This window comes from Alexandromys fortis, unplaced genomic scaffold (genome assembly GCF_014885135.2).
Source record: "Alexandromys fortis isolate MF-2015 unplaced genomic scaffold, M_Fortis_MF-2015_v1.1 scaffold_42, whole genome shotgun sequence".
In the NCBI taxonomy this organism is placed as follows: Eukaryota; Metazoa; Chordata; class Mammalia; order Rodentia; family Cricetidae; genus Alexandromys; species Alexandromys fortis.
Genome location: NW_026067934.1, coordinates 5,124,131 through 5,142,056, shown reverse-complemented (window position 1 = coordinate 5,142,056; position 17,926 = coordinate 5,124,131). Strand labels below are relative to the sequence as shown.

Sequence of the window (17,926 nt, the reverse complement as noted above, 5' to 3'; positions counted from 1 at the left end):
ATGAGAGGGGGCGGGAGGGCTGCAGGTGAGGCAGCAGAAAGACCAGAGAAATGGAAAAGAAATGGCAAAGAATAACAAAATCTGGGAGAAAAGCCACTTCCATCTCTGATTTAACGCACCAAGTTCTAGCACCTGGCAGGAGGCCAGTCCCCCCTCCACCCTCATTCTGTAGACTGAATTGGCTCCTCACAGCAGATGGGGAATGGTGACTTATGCACGGTGGTTTTAGCCTGTGTTGTGTCCTGATCAATAGTCTGGAAGTGAGACTATTCACATTTAGATTCCCGCAGAGAACCTGTCTTTTTTTCTCATCTTGCGGGATCAATGTATATTTGCTGAGATACTGTTGTTAATTACTTCCTTCCTGTTTCATTAGCTTTTATGTTGCAGTAACCTGTAGCTACCCAGAGCCAAGTGCAAGGCAATTAATCATTTTAAAGACAGTTAGTGTTGTATGGGGTTGAGTGCCTCTCCATGTAAGGAAGAGATGCAAGACCTGTTTCATTAGCCCCACTGCCCACTGGATAGCAACGCGGGGTGCTTCACACTGTGGCTTTGGTTCATTTCTCTGACAGTCTTTGTGGACTTTGCGGTCCTATAACGTCTCTTTTCCTAACTAGGGTAAGATTAGGCCAGGTGGAGAGAGAATAAGGGAACAAGACTTTAATGAAAATGAGGAGGAATCAGGAAGGAGGCAGAATGGGTAGATAGAAGAAAAAAAGAGTCGGTCAAAATGGGCAGGTTGTGATTTCTAAATAAACTCATTAAAACACACACACACACACACATGCACACACACATACATGCATGCATACATACATATAGACCGCACAAAATTTTCTTGGCAATACCAAATGTATCTTAGCATTACATAGCTTCAGAGTTTTTCTACTGGTGAATGAGATTATTTCCTTTTATTTCCTAATCTTTCTTGATCATAAAATATTTTTCTCTCTTCCTTATTGAATAGCAAATAATTTCCTGCATTCATAGTCAAAGATAGAACATACTTTGAACATTCTTTGAACTGACAGTCTTGAGAGTCTCTGTGGCCTTGACATCCTATCAGTCAATAAATTATCTTCCAGTAATTAGACACTGACATGGAACATAATTAGATCTATGCATTGCATACAACTAGAATGTCAAGAGGAAGTACGTTTGTACATACTAGTAGAACTACCAAGGGCCATTACAATATAGCTGCTCTGCTGGTTGATACGCTAGACTGAACTGATGTTTGTCATGTACTTTATTCATCACAGCAAGTCTGGGAGTGTGGATTTCATTCTGGTTTTGCAGATGAGAAACTGACATCTCAGATGGTTCTGTGTCTTGGTTGAGCCTTCATGCATATGCAGAGGCAGTTATCAGTATAGGCTTATCCAGCCTCAGTCAAATTGAGTGGGATTTATTTTGGCTTTTGTGGTTGTAACATCGAATAAGGTAATGGGATGGAGGAGTTTTCCCATTGTTGTAGGACAGGGGTTCTAGAGCCTGTGACATAAAACAACGAGAAGAAAACCAACTCAGGGAGTCAGCAAACATAATAAAGCTAAAGTAGAGGTTGGTGCCTGTGTCTCCTGCCAGAGACAAATGACAGTCCCTTTTAGGCTGCCTCTGGTATCTTGTAATGATGATCTATGGATCTGAGGACAGAACGGAGTCAAAGCTTCCCAGGAGTACAAAAGAACTTTAGGGATTTTTATGATATCATGACCCTCTTCTGCATACACACACACACACACACACACACACACACACACACACATACTGTACTGTTGCTTACATTTCATGCAACTTGGGTAGGTTGGAGAACACATCTGCCTCTATTACTTCCAACACATCATTTTGAGAGATCTCTCTGTAGCAAAAGAAAGATAACTCAGATTAGTTCAATTTCCCTCCATAGACCTTCTAAGTATTCAACTAGAGCCTTGGGCCAAGGAGAATTCATAAGACCCCAAACCACTTTCCTTTTCTCAAGTCAGTTATAGTAATAAGTCTAAACCAACACACTAGATGCTAATGCTTACAAAACAGTGGGAAAATAAATCTGAGGCAGTGGTTCATTAGGTGATTAAAGATTAAACATTCTTCAACTAAAGAAACTAAAGCGTGAAGGAGACTTACTCAAAGGTATTTAGGGAAACATACAGAATTGAAATAAAACTAAGTTCCTTAGGTCAAGGGTCAGCAAAGTTTCTCAGGTCCAGATAGTAATTACTTTGTGGATAGTATGTTGAAACTACTATAAAGACTGAAGATCCAAAGAACCCATAGGAAATGAATGTGTGCCAATAAAACTTTATTAAGAATGGGAATGAATCTGGCCAGTGGACTGTGATTTATTAAACCTGCTCTGGACTATGAAACCAGGTTCTCTGTTAAACTGGCTGTGGTGTGGGAGAATGTAGATGTTCATTCTTGATCTCTATTTCCCTTTTACTCTGGTTCTCCTTGTCATTCTTGCTCTCCTCCTTATCTTAAAAATACTTTTACAGTTTTTGTTAGAATAATATAAGTGACATTTTCAAAATGGCAGTTTGGTATATATATATATCATCAGAGACATATGATGTATATGCATATATATTATTCTTACCTCATTCTCATACCCTTCATTGTCCCTCCCCTTTTCTGAAGGTCTTCTTACTCTCTCAAGGTAGACCACTTTGTGCTTTCATAACACAAATATTCTGCGCCCTCACTTGTCCCTCCCTCCTGCTTTAGACATTTTCTCTCCTCTTCTGGTCTCATTTGTTCTTTCATGTTCTAAAACTACACACACACACACACACACACACACACACAGAAAGAGAGAGAGACAGAGAGAGAGAGAGAGAGAGAGAGAGAGAGAGAGAGAGAGAGAAAGAGAGAGAGACAGAGAGAGACAGAGAGAGAGACACACACAGAGATACACACACACAAACACAAATTTAATCTACATACTACATATGAGAGAAATCATGTGATATTTGTCTTCCTGAGTCTGATTTACTTCCTTTAGCACAATGAACTTCATTTTCTGATGATGTCTGTATTTTCACGTCACTTTTTACATTGGGCAAAATTCCACTGTATATCTGTACCACATTTCTTCATCCATTGCTGGACTCTAGACTGGTTCCTGACCTTGACTCTGAGGAATACTGTATCAATAAATATAGATGATTGAATATCTCTACTGCATGTTGACTTAGGACCTTTCAGGTATATCCCAGGAGTGAGCAGCATCTCTGGATCATGTTTTACTTCTATTTTTAGTGTATTTATATTTTTAATTCTTTTGAGGAACCTACCTATTGATTTCCATAGTGATGGCACCAGTTTACATGATCATAGTAATGTATAAGGTTTCCACATTTTCCACATCCTTGCAAGAATTAGTGAATTGTTTTTTGAGGATAGTGATTTTGATTGGAGTGAGATGGAATATTACATCTTTAATAATTTGAATTTCCCTGATGGTTTAAAATTTTGAATATTTAAAAATATGTATTAATAATTTGCGATGGTGGCACACGCCTTTAATCCCAGCACTCGGGAGGCAGAGGCAGGCGGATCTCTGTGAGTTCGAGACCAGCCTGGTCTACAGAGCTAGTTCCAGGACAGGCTCCAAAGCCACAGAGAAACCCTGTCTTGAAAAACCAAAAAAAAAAAAAAAATTGCATTTGTTTCCTTGAGAACTATCTGGTTGATTAGTCCATTCATTGACTGAAGGGTTCTTTTCTAGTTCTTGTTCAGTTTCAGATATTAATCTTATGTCAGATGGACAGGCGGCCAATTTTTCCTCCCAGTCTCCAGTCTCTCCTTACCCTAACCATTGTGTTCTTTGTTGTGACAACTGATTAAGTTCATGGCGATTCTTTCCTTGGTGTCAGTTTTGGGGATGGCTTTGGTGCTTTTGGATTCCGTATCTTGATGTGTTTTACCTGTGTTTTCATCTAACAGTTTCAAAGTTTCAGGTCTCACATTCAGATCATTAATGTGTGTGTTTTTTTTAGTTGAATTGATGGTTATATGTAATATTGTGGATCTGGTTTTATTCTTTTAATCAATTACTTTAAAAATAAGTATGGATTAAAACTTGCCCTCCTCCATGATATTACTGAAGTGAAGTCTGTCTTTGGTATAATGATGGTTCAGCAAAAACACCCTATGTTTCGGACCGTAGCTTTTCTCCTTCTGGAGAAGTATGAAGGCTGTGGAAAATGAAGTCCACTATGCAGAAATCAGAGCCTGTGAGGAGAGAGGGTGACTTGGTGCTTATGATGGGACTCACATATGAAACATGCTATCGTTAGGCTTCTCAGGAAGACTCTCATGCAGTTTTAATGCTTCAGTTGACTGTCTCAGGAAATCTCACATGTAGCATGAATTCAAATAGACAGAGGCAGAAATGCTGTCTGCTGTCCTGGGACGTAGATGAAGACAGTTTGCTAAGCCCTTTCCAGATTAGTATAACAAGGTCACATCTGCAAACACAGCTCTGTTTTCAGAGTCTAATTTTCAGAGGTAAGGAAGCTCACACCTTCTCTTAGGGCCATCTCCCTCCAGTTACATCATCACTTACCATGAGCATCACAGAAATCAAATTTTCAGCAGTGAACCCTTAGACAAGTGAGCCACATCTAAACCATAGTGTTGGGCATCTGCTTTTGTATTATATCTTTTCCTCTAATTTATTTGATTATAGCATCAGTCAGGCTTTTAGTCTCTAGTCACAGACTGGTATTGTTATTCTATAAACCTGTGGCAACTCAGCTCAAAATGAACAGCCCCAGGATTTCACAAATTCATATAAGCTGTAACAGTGGGAATGGTCACAACACTGCCACATCAAGTACTAACCAGACTCAATCCAGCTTGGCTTCCAAGATCAGGTAAGACTGAATACATACGGCCACAGACACATTAGCATCACTCTATAACAGGCTAAAAACAGTTATGCTGGATCTCCAGCTACATCTAAAATGCTCAGTTATTCCCTGGAATTCCCTCTAGTAAGGGGCTGGAAAAATGACTACATGATTAAGAGCACTTTCTGCTTTTTCAGAGGACTGGAGTTTGTTTTCAGTGCCTATGATAGGAAGCTCACACCCTCCTGTAACTCCAACTCTAGGGCATCCACCACCTTCTTCTAGCCTTTGCATGTACCTGCATTTTCATACTCTTATCCAAGTACAGACACAGAGGCATACATAACATTAAAAGTAATAAAAATAAAAGATACAATTTAAAAAAAATGTTTATCTACTAGGAACATTGATTGAACCATACCTTTTCCTGTAAAAGTACTGAACGTGACCACCACTACTTCATTTTTTTTAAATTTTAATTTCTTTACACTTTCTCCCCTCCTTCCATTCCCCTCCCACTCCCCCACTCACCCTCCTTCCTCCCCCTCCCTCCTTAAGAGAAAGCAGTGAACCCTGCCCTGTGGGAAGTCCACCCCCCACATCCAGTCCTAGGAAGTTTTTGCATCCAAATAGACAAACAGACTAGGGTCCCAAAAAGCCAGCACATGCAGTAGAAAACAAGTCCCAGTGCCTTTATCAATGGCTTCTCAGTCAGCCCCCATTACTGCCATATTCAGAGAGTCTGGTTTGATCGCATGCTCATTCAGTCCTGGTCCAGCTGGATTTGGTGAGCTCTCATTAGAACAGGTACAGTGTCTCAGTGGATGGACCAACTCCTCACAGTCCACTCTTGCTCATCTTCTCCCTTCTTCTGCTCTTCAACTGGACCTTGGGGGCTCAGTCCGTTGCTCTGATGAGAGACTTTGTCTCTATCTCCATCCTTCAAACTCTATTACAGAGCCACCACTACTTTAAGCAGAAGAGTATAATTGCATTCTGAACTCTGTAGAGCATCTGCCCTCTTCTCCTCCTGCATCCATGCCTCATGTAGGCATATCTCCCTTTCTGTAGACAAATATTTGTTTCCTCTACAGACAGGACTTAAAAGTCAACTTTCCTTAATCCCCAATCAAATGATTTCTAATCTGTGGTCACCAGGCTTTCCTTCTTTCTCAGTTACGACTGTTCTGTAGCTTCAAGGACCTCATTGTATAAAAACAATGTCTAGGGAAGTATTGGCAAGGAGAAGTGTGGAGAAAGGCGCCCTGATGCTTTAGTACAGCAGAACTAATACAGTCAAGGGCTTCTCGTATTTGTTGATTAGAAAAACAACAAGAGCAAGAACAACAGCAAAACTCTGGGACAAATGCTTAGCCCACAGACGAGACTTCTTGTCATTTGGTAGGTTTGGTCATGGTGCCAAAGGAAAACCTTGGGCAAATCTCATCTCTGTTGCAGTTCAGTAGATGTCACGCCTAAAACTGAGCACTTCCTTTTTTATTGTTTCATCTGCCCAATAGTCACTTACAGAGTGCTAAATTCATACCAAGTCACCTCTAGATTTGTCAATATAGAGGCAGATGAATAAGATACTTTCCAGAAACTCAGGGAAAGCAGACTGGGAGACAGAATATGAGCTAATGATAACAGCAAAGCAGCGGCAGAACAATGACGTGACAGTTGCTTCAAGTGCAAAAGGCTTATGAGAATTTAGGGACTGGACAAGCTGAAATGTCTATAAACTTTTTGGGGGAGTACAGATCTTTTAATCAAGAACTTCACCCCATTGGGCTGATATAATTGAATTATTCTATCATGCTTTTAATCTCTATATGCGTGTGACTGTCAGAATAAAAGCCTGGTAGGGTGTTATATTTTCTTGCTTTGAGGAAAGACCCACACTGACACACAGGCTTTTAGAAGTGTAGAGCCCAAGGCTCTGTTCAGGCCTTTCTAATGATAACCTGTGTTTTATAAAATGTCTGAGTGACTGCTCCTGTGTTAACATTTGAAAGAGTCAGAGCTATGGCTTAAATAGGTTCAAATGTCCCAAGGTTCATATGTTGGAAATTTGATTTCCACTATGCTCAGGGCAAGAAGATGCAACTGTAAATAGCTGGTACTTAATGGGAAGTGATTGATTGCATCATAATTGCCTGTGTGAAGGATTTAATGCTGGTTTCAACTATATTTCAGTTATACATTCAACTCTGTATTGACAGGGCCTAGCAGTGATTTGGTATGCATTTAACACTCAGTGAATGACTCGTGGGTAGATGAAAAGATAGAAAATGGAAGTCTCCAATCTTAGGCTTGGCTTCTGCTGAATTGCAAGAAATGAGATTTGTCCAAGGTTTTCCTTTGTACCTTTGTTGATTGGCCCCATGCCCAAACCTAGCAAATGACAATAAGTCTTGTCTATAGGCTAAGTTGAGTGCATTAGGTCTTGTAAAGTTGCATTAGCTTCCTCCAGTGTGAGTTGTTACAACTCAGGGCCTTGTGTCTCCCCAGCCTTACTGGAAAGGATGCCCTTCTGCACATGGTGGGTTTCCTTTCTGCTCCTCTGCCATATTATGAGTCAGCCAGATGGTGGTGTCATGATGGTTTGACGTTCCAGTCATCAGAATTGTGAGACAAATATGATTTTATAACTACTCATGTTGGGCATTCTACATTTTTTCCTTTAAATATAGGAAATAAACTCTAGTGAGAAACCATCTTATTCCCTCTCCTCCCATTCCATTCAGGATCTTTCTACAATTTGTGCAGTTTGCTTTCCTTTGATTGTGTATGTTAAGGCAACCAATGGCATTAAAATATTCAGAATAAGCTGGGTGGTGGTGGTGCATGCCTTTAATCCTAGTGCCCAGAAGACAGAGGCAGGGGGATCTCTGTGAGTTCAAAGCCAGCCTGATCTACAAACCTAGTTCCAGGACAGCTAGGACTGTTACACAGAAAAACCAAAAACCAAAATACCAAAAATACCAAAAATCAAAAAACCAAAAATAATATATTTGGAATAAAATTCAATTTCTTTAATAACATTATAATTTATTTGAAGAATAAGTTTAATTATCTGTCCCTCCCATAACCTAGGCAATCATATATCCTCTATTGGTAATCCTCACATATTATATACACACATATATTGTACATGCTAAAAGTATATATGAGTTATTTCTTATAAATGTCCCATTTCCTGTCACCATTATTCTCTTTATGGTTCTTCGCTGTTTCTTTCATTCAGGTGTCTATAAAAGTCTGTGTTAACTCGGGAGTGATTTGATGGGAGACACGGGTAACTTTTTTTTTTTTTAAAGCAAATCGAGTGTGCCCATTTGATTGATTTAAGAAGTTGGAGTAGACTCAGGATTAGGTATGTGATAAATATGACACTATAACAGGTCCCTGGACCTTAGCATAATTGACACCATGTTGGAGGCAACATTCTGACCCTAGAACTCAACACATAGGCCCCAACACCTGCCAAAACAGGAACAAAGGACTTACTACATCAAAAGCCTGGCCCATACTTTCAGAATCCAGGAATGTCCCTAAATTTGCTAATCTTTCTTTATGACTTCTATAGTTTTTATTCTTGCTAACTGAAGTGAGTCAAGCAGGATGTGCTTTTTGTGCCTAAAAGAAAAAGAATAGTGCAGCTTGGGCAGCATGCTTTGGGTAAGTTACCATGTGGCCACTGGTTGACAATCCAGAATTGCTATTTGGCTTCAGGAGGGTTTTGTACATCTTTGGGTTGAATTAGCTCCCACAATAGTAACACCAGAGTATTGAGTGGAGAAAAAAGTAGAGACAAAGCTGGTGTGCTGTGTTGCTGTTCATCTGCAAACAGGAGTATGGATGGTGCCTGTTTTTGGAAGCCATATGTGGAGTTGTCTGGGGAGAACATAAGAGTTTAAGGTAGGAGCTATACTTTCTGCAGGTAGGACCAGATTAGATTGGGAAGCTAGGAAGGGTGACAATTATTTTATTACTGTGTGTGCCTGTCAGAAATGGTTTAAACAGGAATCTATTGTGTTCTTAGTGATGAAAAATGAGGGTAGTAAAGGAGACAGCTGTGCAGAACCAAAAGGAAAGAGACATTCATTCGATCACTTGTTGCTAACATGGCTTCTCGGCTCCATAAGAGGCCAACATTGGGCAAAGGAATTGGAGATTGGAGCAGCCAGACACACGTTGGGTCACAAAAAGTAGTAGTCAGGTTCCACACTTGTAAACTTGAGCTGTGTATCCCAGGCTTCAGGAGCAATAGTGCTGCTAATAATAATTAACCTTTATTGGACATTTGCTGCGTAGTAAACATAGTACTAAATGTTCAGCAGAGGCAATCTCACTAAATGGCTCTGCTGGCTTGTACTCGTCGAGGTCGTAGTCATAGATGAATGACAATATGCATGGGAGGCCAGAAATGGGTCTGGCCAGAGGCTTGCTCTCCTATCATGGCTTAGTGTGCATGCGACCAGGGAAAAGTCAGCCAACACTCATGACACTTGTTTATTTCAAGAGTGACATATATACAGCCATTTAGAGATTTTGTGAGAATTATGGAGATAATATATGGTGTGGAATCTATTTCCAGCTATCATCTAAAAATCTATGCACTCCTTCTTGCCTATTGATGCTCAGCTACATAGCATACTCTCCTTGCCTTTTGCCCTCTCTTCCCTCCCTCCGTGCTTTCCCTCCTCCCAGTAGTACTAGAGATTGAAGACTGTACCACTAAGTTGCATTCCTAGCTTCTTAAACAATGTATATATTTGACGCAAGGTCTTATTAGGATACCCACAGTTTCAGCTTTCCAACTAGCTCAGATTGCAGTAATGTGTCTCGATGCTGAGTCCTAGACTCTATTTCTTAGCCAATATTGCAGTCAGATTGTTGCTTTGAGAGGAGAAAGCCCCTCCCCCTCCCTAGTGATATGAACAGAAGAGATGTAACTTCATACTCTGCCTCCTTCCACTGGACACCTGGAGGAGCCAGGACCCAGAACTGAAGTTGCTGTTGCCCTGGGATTCTAAATAGAATGCAAAGGAACCACCTTGGGCCACTTGGTAGGAAAGAAATGTCAGACACTCTGATGCTTGCTGTGGTCATGCACTGTACCTAAGGTAAGAGGCTAGCTTGCAGGCTTAAGCCTCGTGTGTAATTGACCAGTGCTCCTCCTGTGAGGGCTGGGGAAGAGTTTCGCATCTACCCCTAATAAAAAGAAAAAAACAGTGCAGCCAGTGGAGTGAAATAGCTTCTTATTTGTTGGTTAATTAGAAATCAGACAGGAGGACTGTCTGGTCAATTAGAAGAAAACAAGCAAGGGCAAATTCTCTTGACTAAATTTGTGTCTGGCCTCATTTAGGCAGAAGCCACTCTCCCTTAGTGACAGTATTTACTACCCATGACTGAGTTGCCTGGCCACTTACGGTGAACACAGGAAGTGGTTGCCGCTCACTGAATTATATAGAGGATTTTGGCGTCTTTTCTTCCCCGTTCAATTATTTTACGAAAAAGTAAAGCAAAGCAGAACAGCAACAACAAAACTATTTGCTAATAAAACAACCTTTCAAGAACGAGGGCTACTAAGTTCACTACTGAACACCTTGAGAAGGGAGTTGGGTGTTAGGTTAAAAAGACCCGAGTCTCCAGCTGTCTAAAATCCGGAGATGCAGGGCTGCACGAGGCAAAGTCTCTTGAACAGACAGGTGAAAGGAAGCTCTTCATCACTTTGCCAAATCACTGGAGCTGTCGAAGGTCCATTTTCATCTGTAAAATGTTGCAAAGGTCTTCTATCCTTTAATGCATGTGTCTTTAATCCTTTTTATTGGCAGGGCCGGGCTATTGAAGATTACATGAATAATGCATGGCCAGCACTAGAACAAGACACATGGCAGTACGCAGAGGTCACAGTGCTTACTGTCATTTTCATGACTTCACAGAGTCAGGAGACCCAGGCTCCACTCCTGACTTTCCCACTAATTATCCACCTTCCTGGCGTCAGATCAGTTATCTTCTCCGAGCCTCTGCTCCTCATCTATAAAACAACACTGTTGATTCAAATAATCTCTAGGGTCTCTTCTAGTCCCAGAATTTTGTGATTTTAATTATTTCTGTTATTAAAAGGCAGTCAACCACATCGCGGGCAGTTCTCCATGACAGCCAGCTTCCATTTCTAATGGGCTAGAGTGAGGAAGGCCTCCAGGAAGCAGCCTTTCTCAAGAGCCTGCAGCTGTTCTCTTGAGAGCTCTCCTGGGGCAGACCCCTGAAAGAACAGCACCAGGTCTCAGCAGCAGCCATTCTTTCAAAGCCCTGGGCTAGGTGAGAACCAACAGCATGGACCATCATTCTCTTGAAGACTATTTTATTGTCAGCTTAGCGGGTTTTCCATTGGTACCTCTAGTAAGCCACTATAAGGGGATGACACATATCCTGAGCCTTTTTACCAGAAGAACAAGTGTGCAGATTTATGTGCCTGTAGGTGTGTGCATATGATAATTACTAAAGGCCATCCTGTTCACCACTCTCACCTCACTGCACCGCAAAAAATTACTTAATAATTTCACATTGATGGTGTCTTTTTGCCTTCTATGCCACACCTAAAACACCACCCCCTTCACCAACTGACTTTATTCCTCTTTGATCCTCTGCTTTTACTCTGTAATTCATAATTACTCCATATTTTATGCCCTTCCATTTTCTACCTGATTAACTCTTACACTTGGCATGAAAGTGCTTCCTCTATGAGTCACAGTGGAGGAGCTGTACTTGGCTACGTCTGAATTTGAGTCACATCACTCATTTTATTTTCCTCTCTGGAATGTTCATGTAAAGCAACTGTTGTTCAAGCTGTCCTTTGTGACCCTTCAGAAACACACAGGTCAGCTTGATGCCCATGTAGGCATGCGTGTGTGCATGTGTGTGTGTGTGTGTGTCAGGTGAGGGAAGGTGTGTGCATGTGCATGTAGAAGCCTGCAGAGTCCAGAAATGTCAGATCCCCTTGAAACTGGAGTTATGGACAGTTGTGAGCTGCTTGATGTGGGTGCTGGGAACAAACCTCAAGTCCTCTGCAAGAGCAAAAAGCAGTCTCTCTTAAACACTGAGTCATCTCTCCAGTCCCAGCCCTGATATTTATTGTCATAATTTTTGGAGTCTAATCCAGAGCCAATGGCCAAGGTGTCTTTGTTGTATTCATAGGGTGGACCTATACAGTCAGTCCCCAGGCATTCAGTGAATATGTGTGTTGAGTGGGTGTTTGGCATCTGCAGGGCTTGAAGCCCTTCGGCCTGGAATTATGTGGAGTAAGACTAGACTTCCCCCCACTCTTGAGCAGTGGAGCAAAGGGAAATTGGGCTCATTCTGAGGCATCTCTTCAAATAACTTCCAGGACAAACTTCTCCAGTCACCCAGAATTAAGTTTACCCAAGAACTGGCAGAAAACATGAAGACCAGCTCATTTCCCCAGAAAATTGAAACAGAAAGGAAGAACAATTAGATAACTAACTCCATGCTGATTTTCTTTCAGCCATGGTTCTGTCTCCCATTGTTACTGGCTCCCTGTGTGCCTGCCTTTCAGTTTTGCTCATTCTACTTATTCATGGGATATTTTGTCTTCTTCCTTCTGTTTATTTTAAGTGTATGTTTATCTGAGTTTATGTGTATGTGCAATGCATGCCCACAAAGCCAGAAAAGGGTATTCGGCCCTCTGGAGCTGGAACTACATGTAACTCTAAGCTCCCCAACATGGGTGTTAGCTGTAAGCCCTCCAACATGGTGTTGGGACCTGAACTCTGGTCCTCTGCAAGAGCAACAAGTACTCTTTGGAGTTGAACAGTCTCCGCAGCCTACTCTGTTGTTTGTCTAGACAAGGTTGACTGTCTTCCACTTGCTGTGTAAACGGTCTTTACTTCCTTTTCTCCTGCCTCTACCCCCTGAGTGCTGGGATTGCAAATACATATCATATGCCTGACTTATACAGCGCTATAAATTGAACCCGGTACTTTGAACAAGCTACATAAACACTCTACTAACTGAGCTGCATCCTCATTCTAAAGAGATCCCTTATACAACAAGGAACCCCTACAGGACCAACCCATGACATTAGCACCTTGCTCTAAGCAACTGAGATAATTGGCCATTCATTCTTACTCCATTTTCTTTTCCTAAAAAATGAATGCTTGGGGGAGGGGAATAAATATATTCAGAATAAATGTACTTTTGGTAGAAATTGTGGAGCTAAATTTTTATATCAAATCCTGATTTTTCTTTCAGAATTCATTTAAATACATTAGTTTTATAATTTGCATATATAATTATGTTTTTCTCTGTCACCAACTACAAGTAGTTCCCTACCCCCACACTTTAGGATCATTGTGTCTTTAAATGTAAGACATAAGACGAAGGGATTACCATAGCAACTTGCTTTCCAAGTAGACTGCAATCGCTGACAATCAATATGATTAGACAAGGTCGGCAACGGGGTAAGCCCCACAGTGTTTAAAGAGCACTCCCGATGTGCAGTGAGAGCATGGAAACCTATGGGAAATTTCACCCAGAGTTTCATGAGATTCCTTTGCTGCTGTTTGTCTATGGAACCTAAGGATACCTCTTACAGGTGCAATAGTTTATAATCTGCCAGCAGGAGGCTGGTCCTCAAACACTTCATAAACTAAAGATGGAAAATCACCGATTTGAAAGGGAAGATAAATGACAGCAGAAGGGAGGTTAATAAAGAGGCGGATGCAGGGAACTGCTTGCAGCTAAAATAGGGAGAAAGCCCTGTGGGGAAAGGAGTGGTCTGTGCTCATCTTTCCCCTGCTGGGGCTGCGAGCCTCTCCTGGGCTCTAAGCATCATGGGAAGCTTAGTTGGCTTTGCAGCCTGCTCTGGACCTGCTCAATGCCTTCCTTTGTTTTCTTTCCCTCTACAGCTCTCTGTTCCGAAGAAGAGAGACTCATTCACACTCAACCAACTACAGTTAGTGTCTGAAAACCAAGGGAAGTTTGAGTGCACTGGGGGAAGTGTGTCATTTCATAGGGAAAAGAACCTTAATAAAAGAGTCTGAGAAAACGAGACACAAGGGAGCAGGTAGTGGAAATGTTCTGGGAACCTTTGAATGTTTTCTACAACACCCTAAGTCACATCTTTGGTCTGCTGTGATGTCATAGTCAGTTAGATGTAAATGAGCTTTAGCTCCTTACCATTGTAGAAAAAGAGAAATTGAGGTCATTGTCCTAGAAATCAAAGGGTCTCGGTCATGGTGCAAACCTGAGGGAGGCAGGCAGAAAGCGTATTGTCTGGGAACACTAATGTTGAGAATAAAAACCCACAGTTTGGAGCACTGAAGTGTTTATTTTTATCCAGTAGGGAACATAGAGTGACAGACTTTCTTATGAACACCCCCTTCTCTTTCTTTCTCCTCTCTTCTTTCCTGGCTTTTCTCAACTTCAAGAATGAGTGGAAGAAGCAGTTCTCACTAGAGAGAGTTTGTCTTTTGTGGGATATCTTGTTCACACTCTGACACTCCTGAGACTTAACAATAAAATTAAACTTTGAATCAGAGAGTAGAGTCAACATTCAGTTGGTCAGAATTAACCATAGAGTTTTTTGGGGACCCATATTAGGCTAGAAAGACACAGTAAAGAATATGGAGGGGCTTAGAAAGATTCATGGGCTTGTCAATCTGGAAGTGTGGAAAGGCAGGGTCAGCTGATCATTTTTTCGTTGCTCTTTGCATCTACCAGGGTTTTTACCCCAATATCTGTCTCCTGAATTTTATATAATAGTAGAACAATATAAGTCATCATTTCATCTGGCACATCATCTAGTGTCCAATGCAGTGTGAGATCACATGAAGGCCTTTAAAGCTGCCATTTCTCTGTGCTGTAACAGGCCACTGGCTTTTCCCACCAGGGCCTTTTCCCATTGCTGTCTTCCTGCAATAGCTGTACCCTGGGCTGCACACTCTGGGTTGTGTACCTGGGCCCCAAATGCTGCAGCTGCAGCCTCTTGCCTGTTCTGCACCTGCCTGAGTCAGCCACTCATCACAACTCTGTCATGTAGGTGGCCTGCTGCCATCCCAGGCTAAGTCCTAGCTGTCTCCGTATGTCTGCATTTCAGGTAGCTCACTCTCCCTCCACATGCAGCACATGAACAGCTGCAGCTATCCTTACTCTAGGCGTGCAGCACAGCAATAGATTGCTGCACTGTGCTAATACAGCTCTGGGCATCGTGCCAGGCCTGCCCTCCCTGCCTGAAGAATAGGGCACTGTTGTTGCAGCTGGTGGGCTACTCCCTCAACTGTCCCAAAAGCTCTGCTCTTGCTGAGAAAAGTGGAAAGTTGTGGGAAAAGTGGAAAGTTAGCAGATCTGGTGATTCTTAATGGGTACAATTAGGTTTTAGAAAAAAGCAAAAATGTCTTCCTCGTGTTAATAATGGGGAACAAAATTATGATGCAGAGGGTTAGGAGTCTGTATGGTTCCACAATGGATGGCTTGAAAATGGAAAAATTAAATGAAGGGGTAATCAGTTTAGTGGGGCTTGACATAAAGCCAATTATAATTATTATAAGTTTGGTAATTCATATTTTATCCTTTAAAAGTGATTTGATATTGATGCCAAATATTACAAACTGGCTGATAAGGTACAATCCTTAGAAAGACCTACTAATGAAATTAAGAAAAATATTCACACACACACACACACACACACACACACACACACACACAGGAATTTAGAGCAGAACCTTCCACATCACTGCATTATGAACCTGAAGAGGAGTAACCCAACCATGCCTCTGTATTAGAAAACCAATATTAATTTATCCAGTTACTATACAGGATTGACCACAAGATGATAGGCAGCCTCCAGGTTAGGCAGAAGTTAACTGGGATCCTGTATAAATGTGATATTTGAAGAGATCAAGGAAGCAATTATTTCACATGGTATGCATTCACCTTTTGTGTGAAGATGTGTTAAATTCATGGGCAACTCATAACAGAATTATTCCACAAGACTGGAAAGATTTAACTACAACAGCATTGAAAGCTGATCCTCAGTTACAATGGAAAATGTGGAGAGAGAACAATTAAGTATGACGAGAGGTAGTAAATTTCCCAAGATCAGCTCCTTGGTGAAGGGCAGTATGTTGATTTGCAAAGACAGATTACATTTGAAGAGTATACCTTGGCTCTATGCCATATAGCAGCTCTGAATGCTTGAAACAAGGTTGAAGAATCAGAAAAAAGGACTGAGTCATTTACTAAAATTATACAGGGCCCGAAAGAAGACTTCACTGTTTTTTTTTTAGAAAGATTTACTTCAACTGAAAATAGAATGATATCAGATCCAGAAGTTAGACAAGTATTCATCAAATATTTGGGTTTTAAAATACTAATTCAGAATGCAAAAGCGTGATCAGAATTTTAAAAGTAGGATCAGCATCCATAGATGAATGGATCCAAAATACAATTGATATTGAAACTCACATTCATGAAGATACTTGGATAGAAGAAATGATTTCTAAAATTTTACGAAAAATCAAAAGGTCAGGTGCTTTAATTGTGGTAAACATGGTTGTCTAAAAAGGGATTCTAGATGAGGCATTCCTAAAAGCAATGTTTTTTCTAGACATAATCCAAACAGAAAGCTCAGCCTTTTGGAATATGAGCATGGTTTGGAAAAGGTCAATATTGGACTAATAATTGCAGATCACCATGGGCAGGCAAGGGAACACTTTGCATCAGGAAATGCCTTAGAAGGCCTCTCACAGGCCCCAATGTCAAATTTGGTTTGATCATTTTCTGTCAGCACTGGGGAAGTTCCTCCACAGAGCAATTAAAAGACTTAATGCTTATTGTTAAAAAACACATTGTTCTGGATAACAGAACACCTTCAGTAGACAAAACAAAATTATCAGGAGAGACCATAGAACAAGTATTTTGTCAAACTTCTATAAATGATCAAAGATCATAGCTAAAAATGTAAATAAATGGCATTGTAATTAAAAGTCTACTAGACACAGGCATAGATGATTCCCTTCAAAAGTCAAAATTATATGATAGTCTCATGGTATTAGATTTTATAGAACCTCTTTTTTAATTTATTTATTTCTTTATTAATTAATTAAAGATTTCTGTCTCTTCCCCACTGCCGCATCCCCTTTCTCTCCCCCTCCCCCAATCAAGTCTCCCTCCCTCGTCAGCCCAAAGAGCAATCAGGGTTCCCTGCCCTGTGGGAAGTCCAAGGACCACCCACCTCCATCCAGGTCTAGTAAGGTGAGCATCCAAACTGCCTAGGCTCCCACAAAACCAATAGGTGCTGACTTTCAATATGCAGAAAAGGTTGTTTTACATATTGAAACCCCTGAACTTATTTACGATGATCCAGAATTAACTTTGTTATTTATTTAATTATGAGAAATAAAATCATAAATAGAAATCATCCTTTGTATCTAACACATATCAGATCCCATGTGGGTTTACCAGGTCACCACAACAAGGTATTAATGGAACTGATCAGCTATTGGTAGGAAATGTGTTCAAAGCCTTCAAAAGAAACACCATATTAATAGCAAGGGTTTGAAGAAAGATTTTTTTCTATTACTTGGCAACAAGTCAATGAAATTATAAGGAAATTTCTTACTTGATATTAGTATAATCAAACTATACTACCTTCTAAAAGTAACCCTAAGGATATTGAAAGAAATGAAATTTGGCAAATGGATATATCATTTTACAGAGTTTGGAAAACTGAAGTATGTATACCATACTATAGTTACATATTTAGGATTTCAATTGGCAACTGCTCTGAGTTATGAAAAGGTTGATTCTGTAATTATACATTTATTAGAAGTTATAGCCATTGTGGGAACAACTATACAAATTAAAACTGACAGTGTTCCAGCATATGTCTTTAGTAAAATGAAACAGTTTTTGAATATTAAAATATAAAGCATTTTATAGGTATACCAAAACAATGCTACAGTGATGGAGGAAGGTCATTGGTTAATTAAATAAAGAAACTGCTTGCCCTGATAGGTTAAAACATAGGTGGGAGGAGT

General features: G+C 40.7%; 1 protein-coding gene across 3 annotated transcripts in view; it reads right to left on the bottom strand.

The window, feature by feature from the left end:
- Nucleotides 1–17,926, bottom strand: part of Fshr (follicle stimulating hormone receptor) — a 182,794-nt gene that overhangs the window by 50,283 nt on the left and 114,585 nt on the right. For 2 of the 3 annotated variants that reach the window (XM_050146097.1, XM_050146098.1), the window contains exon 3: nucleotides 1,790–1,864. The exons of the other annotated variant lie outside the window; for it this stretch is intronic. In XM_050146097.1, coding sequence (XP_050002054.1) covers nucleotides 1,790–1,864 — 75 coding nt within the window. The remainder of the gene's footprint in view (nucleotides 1–1,789; nucleotides 1,865–17,926) is intronic. 3 annotated transcript variants of the gene reach the window in all.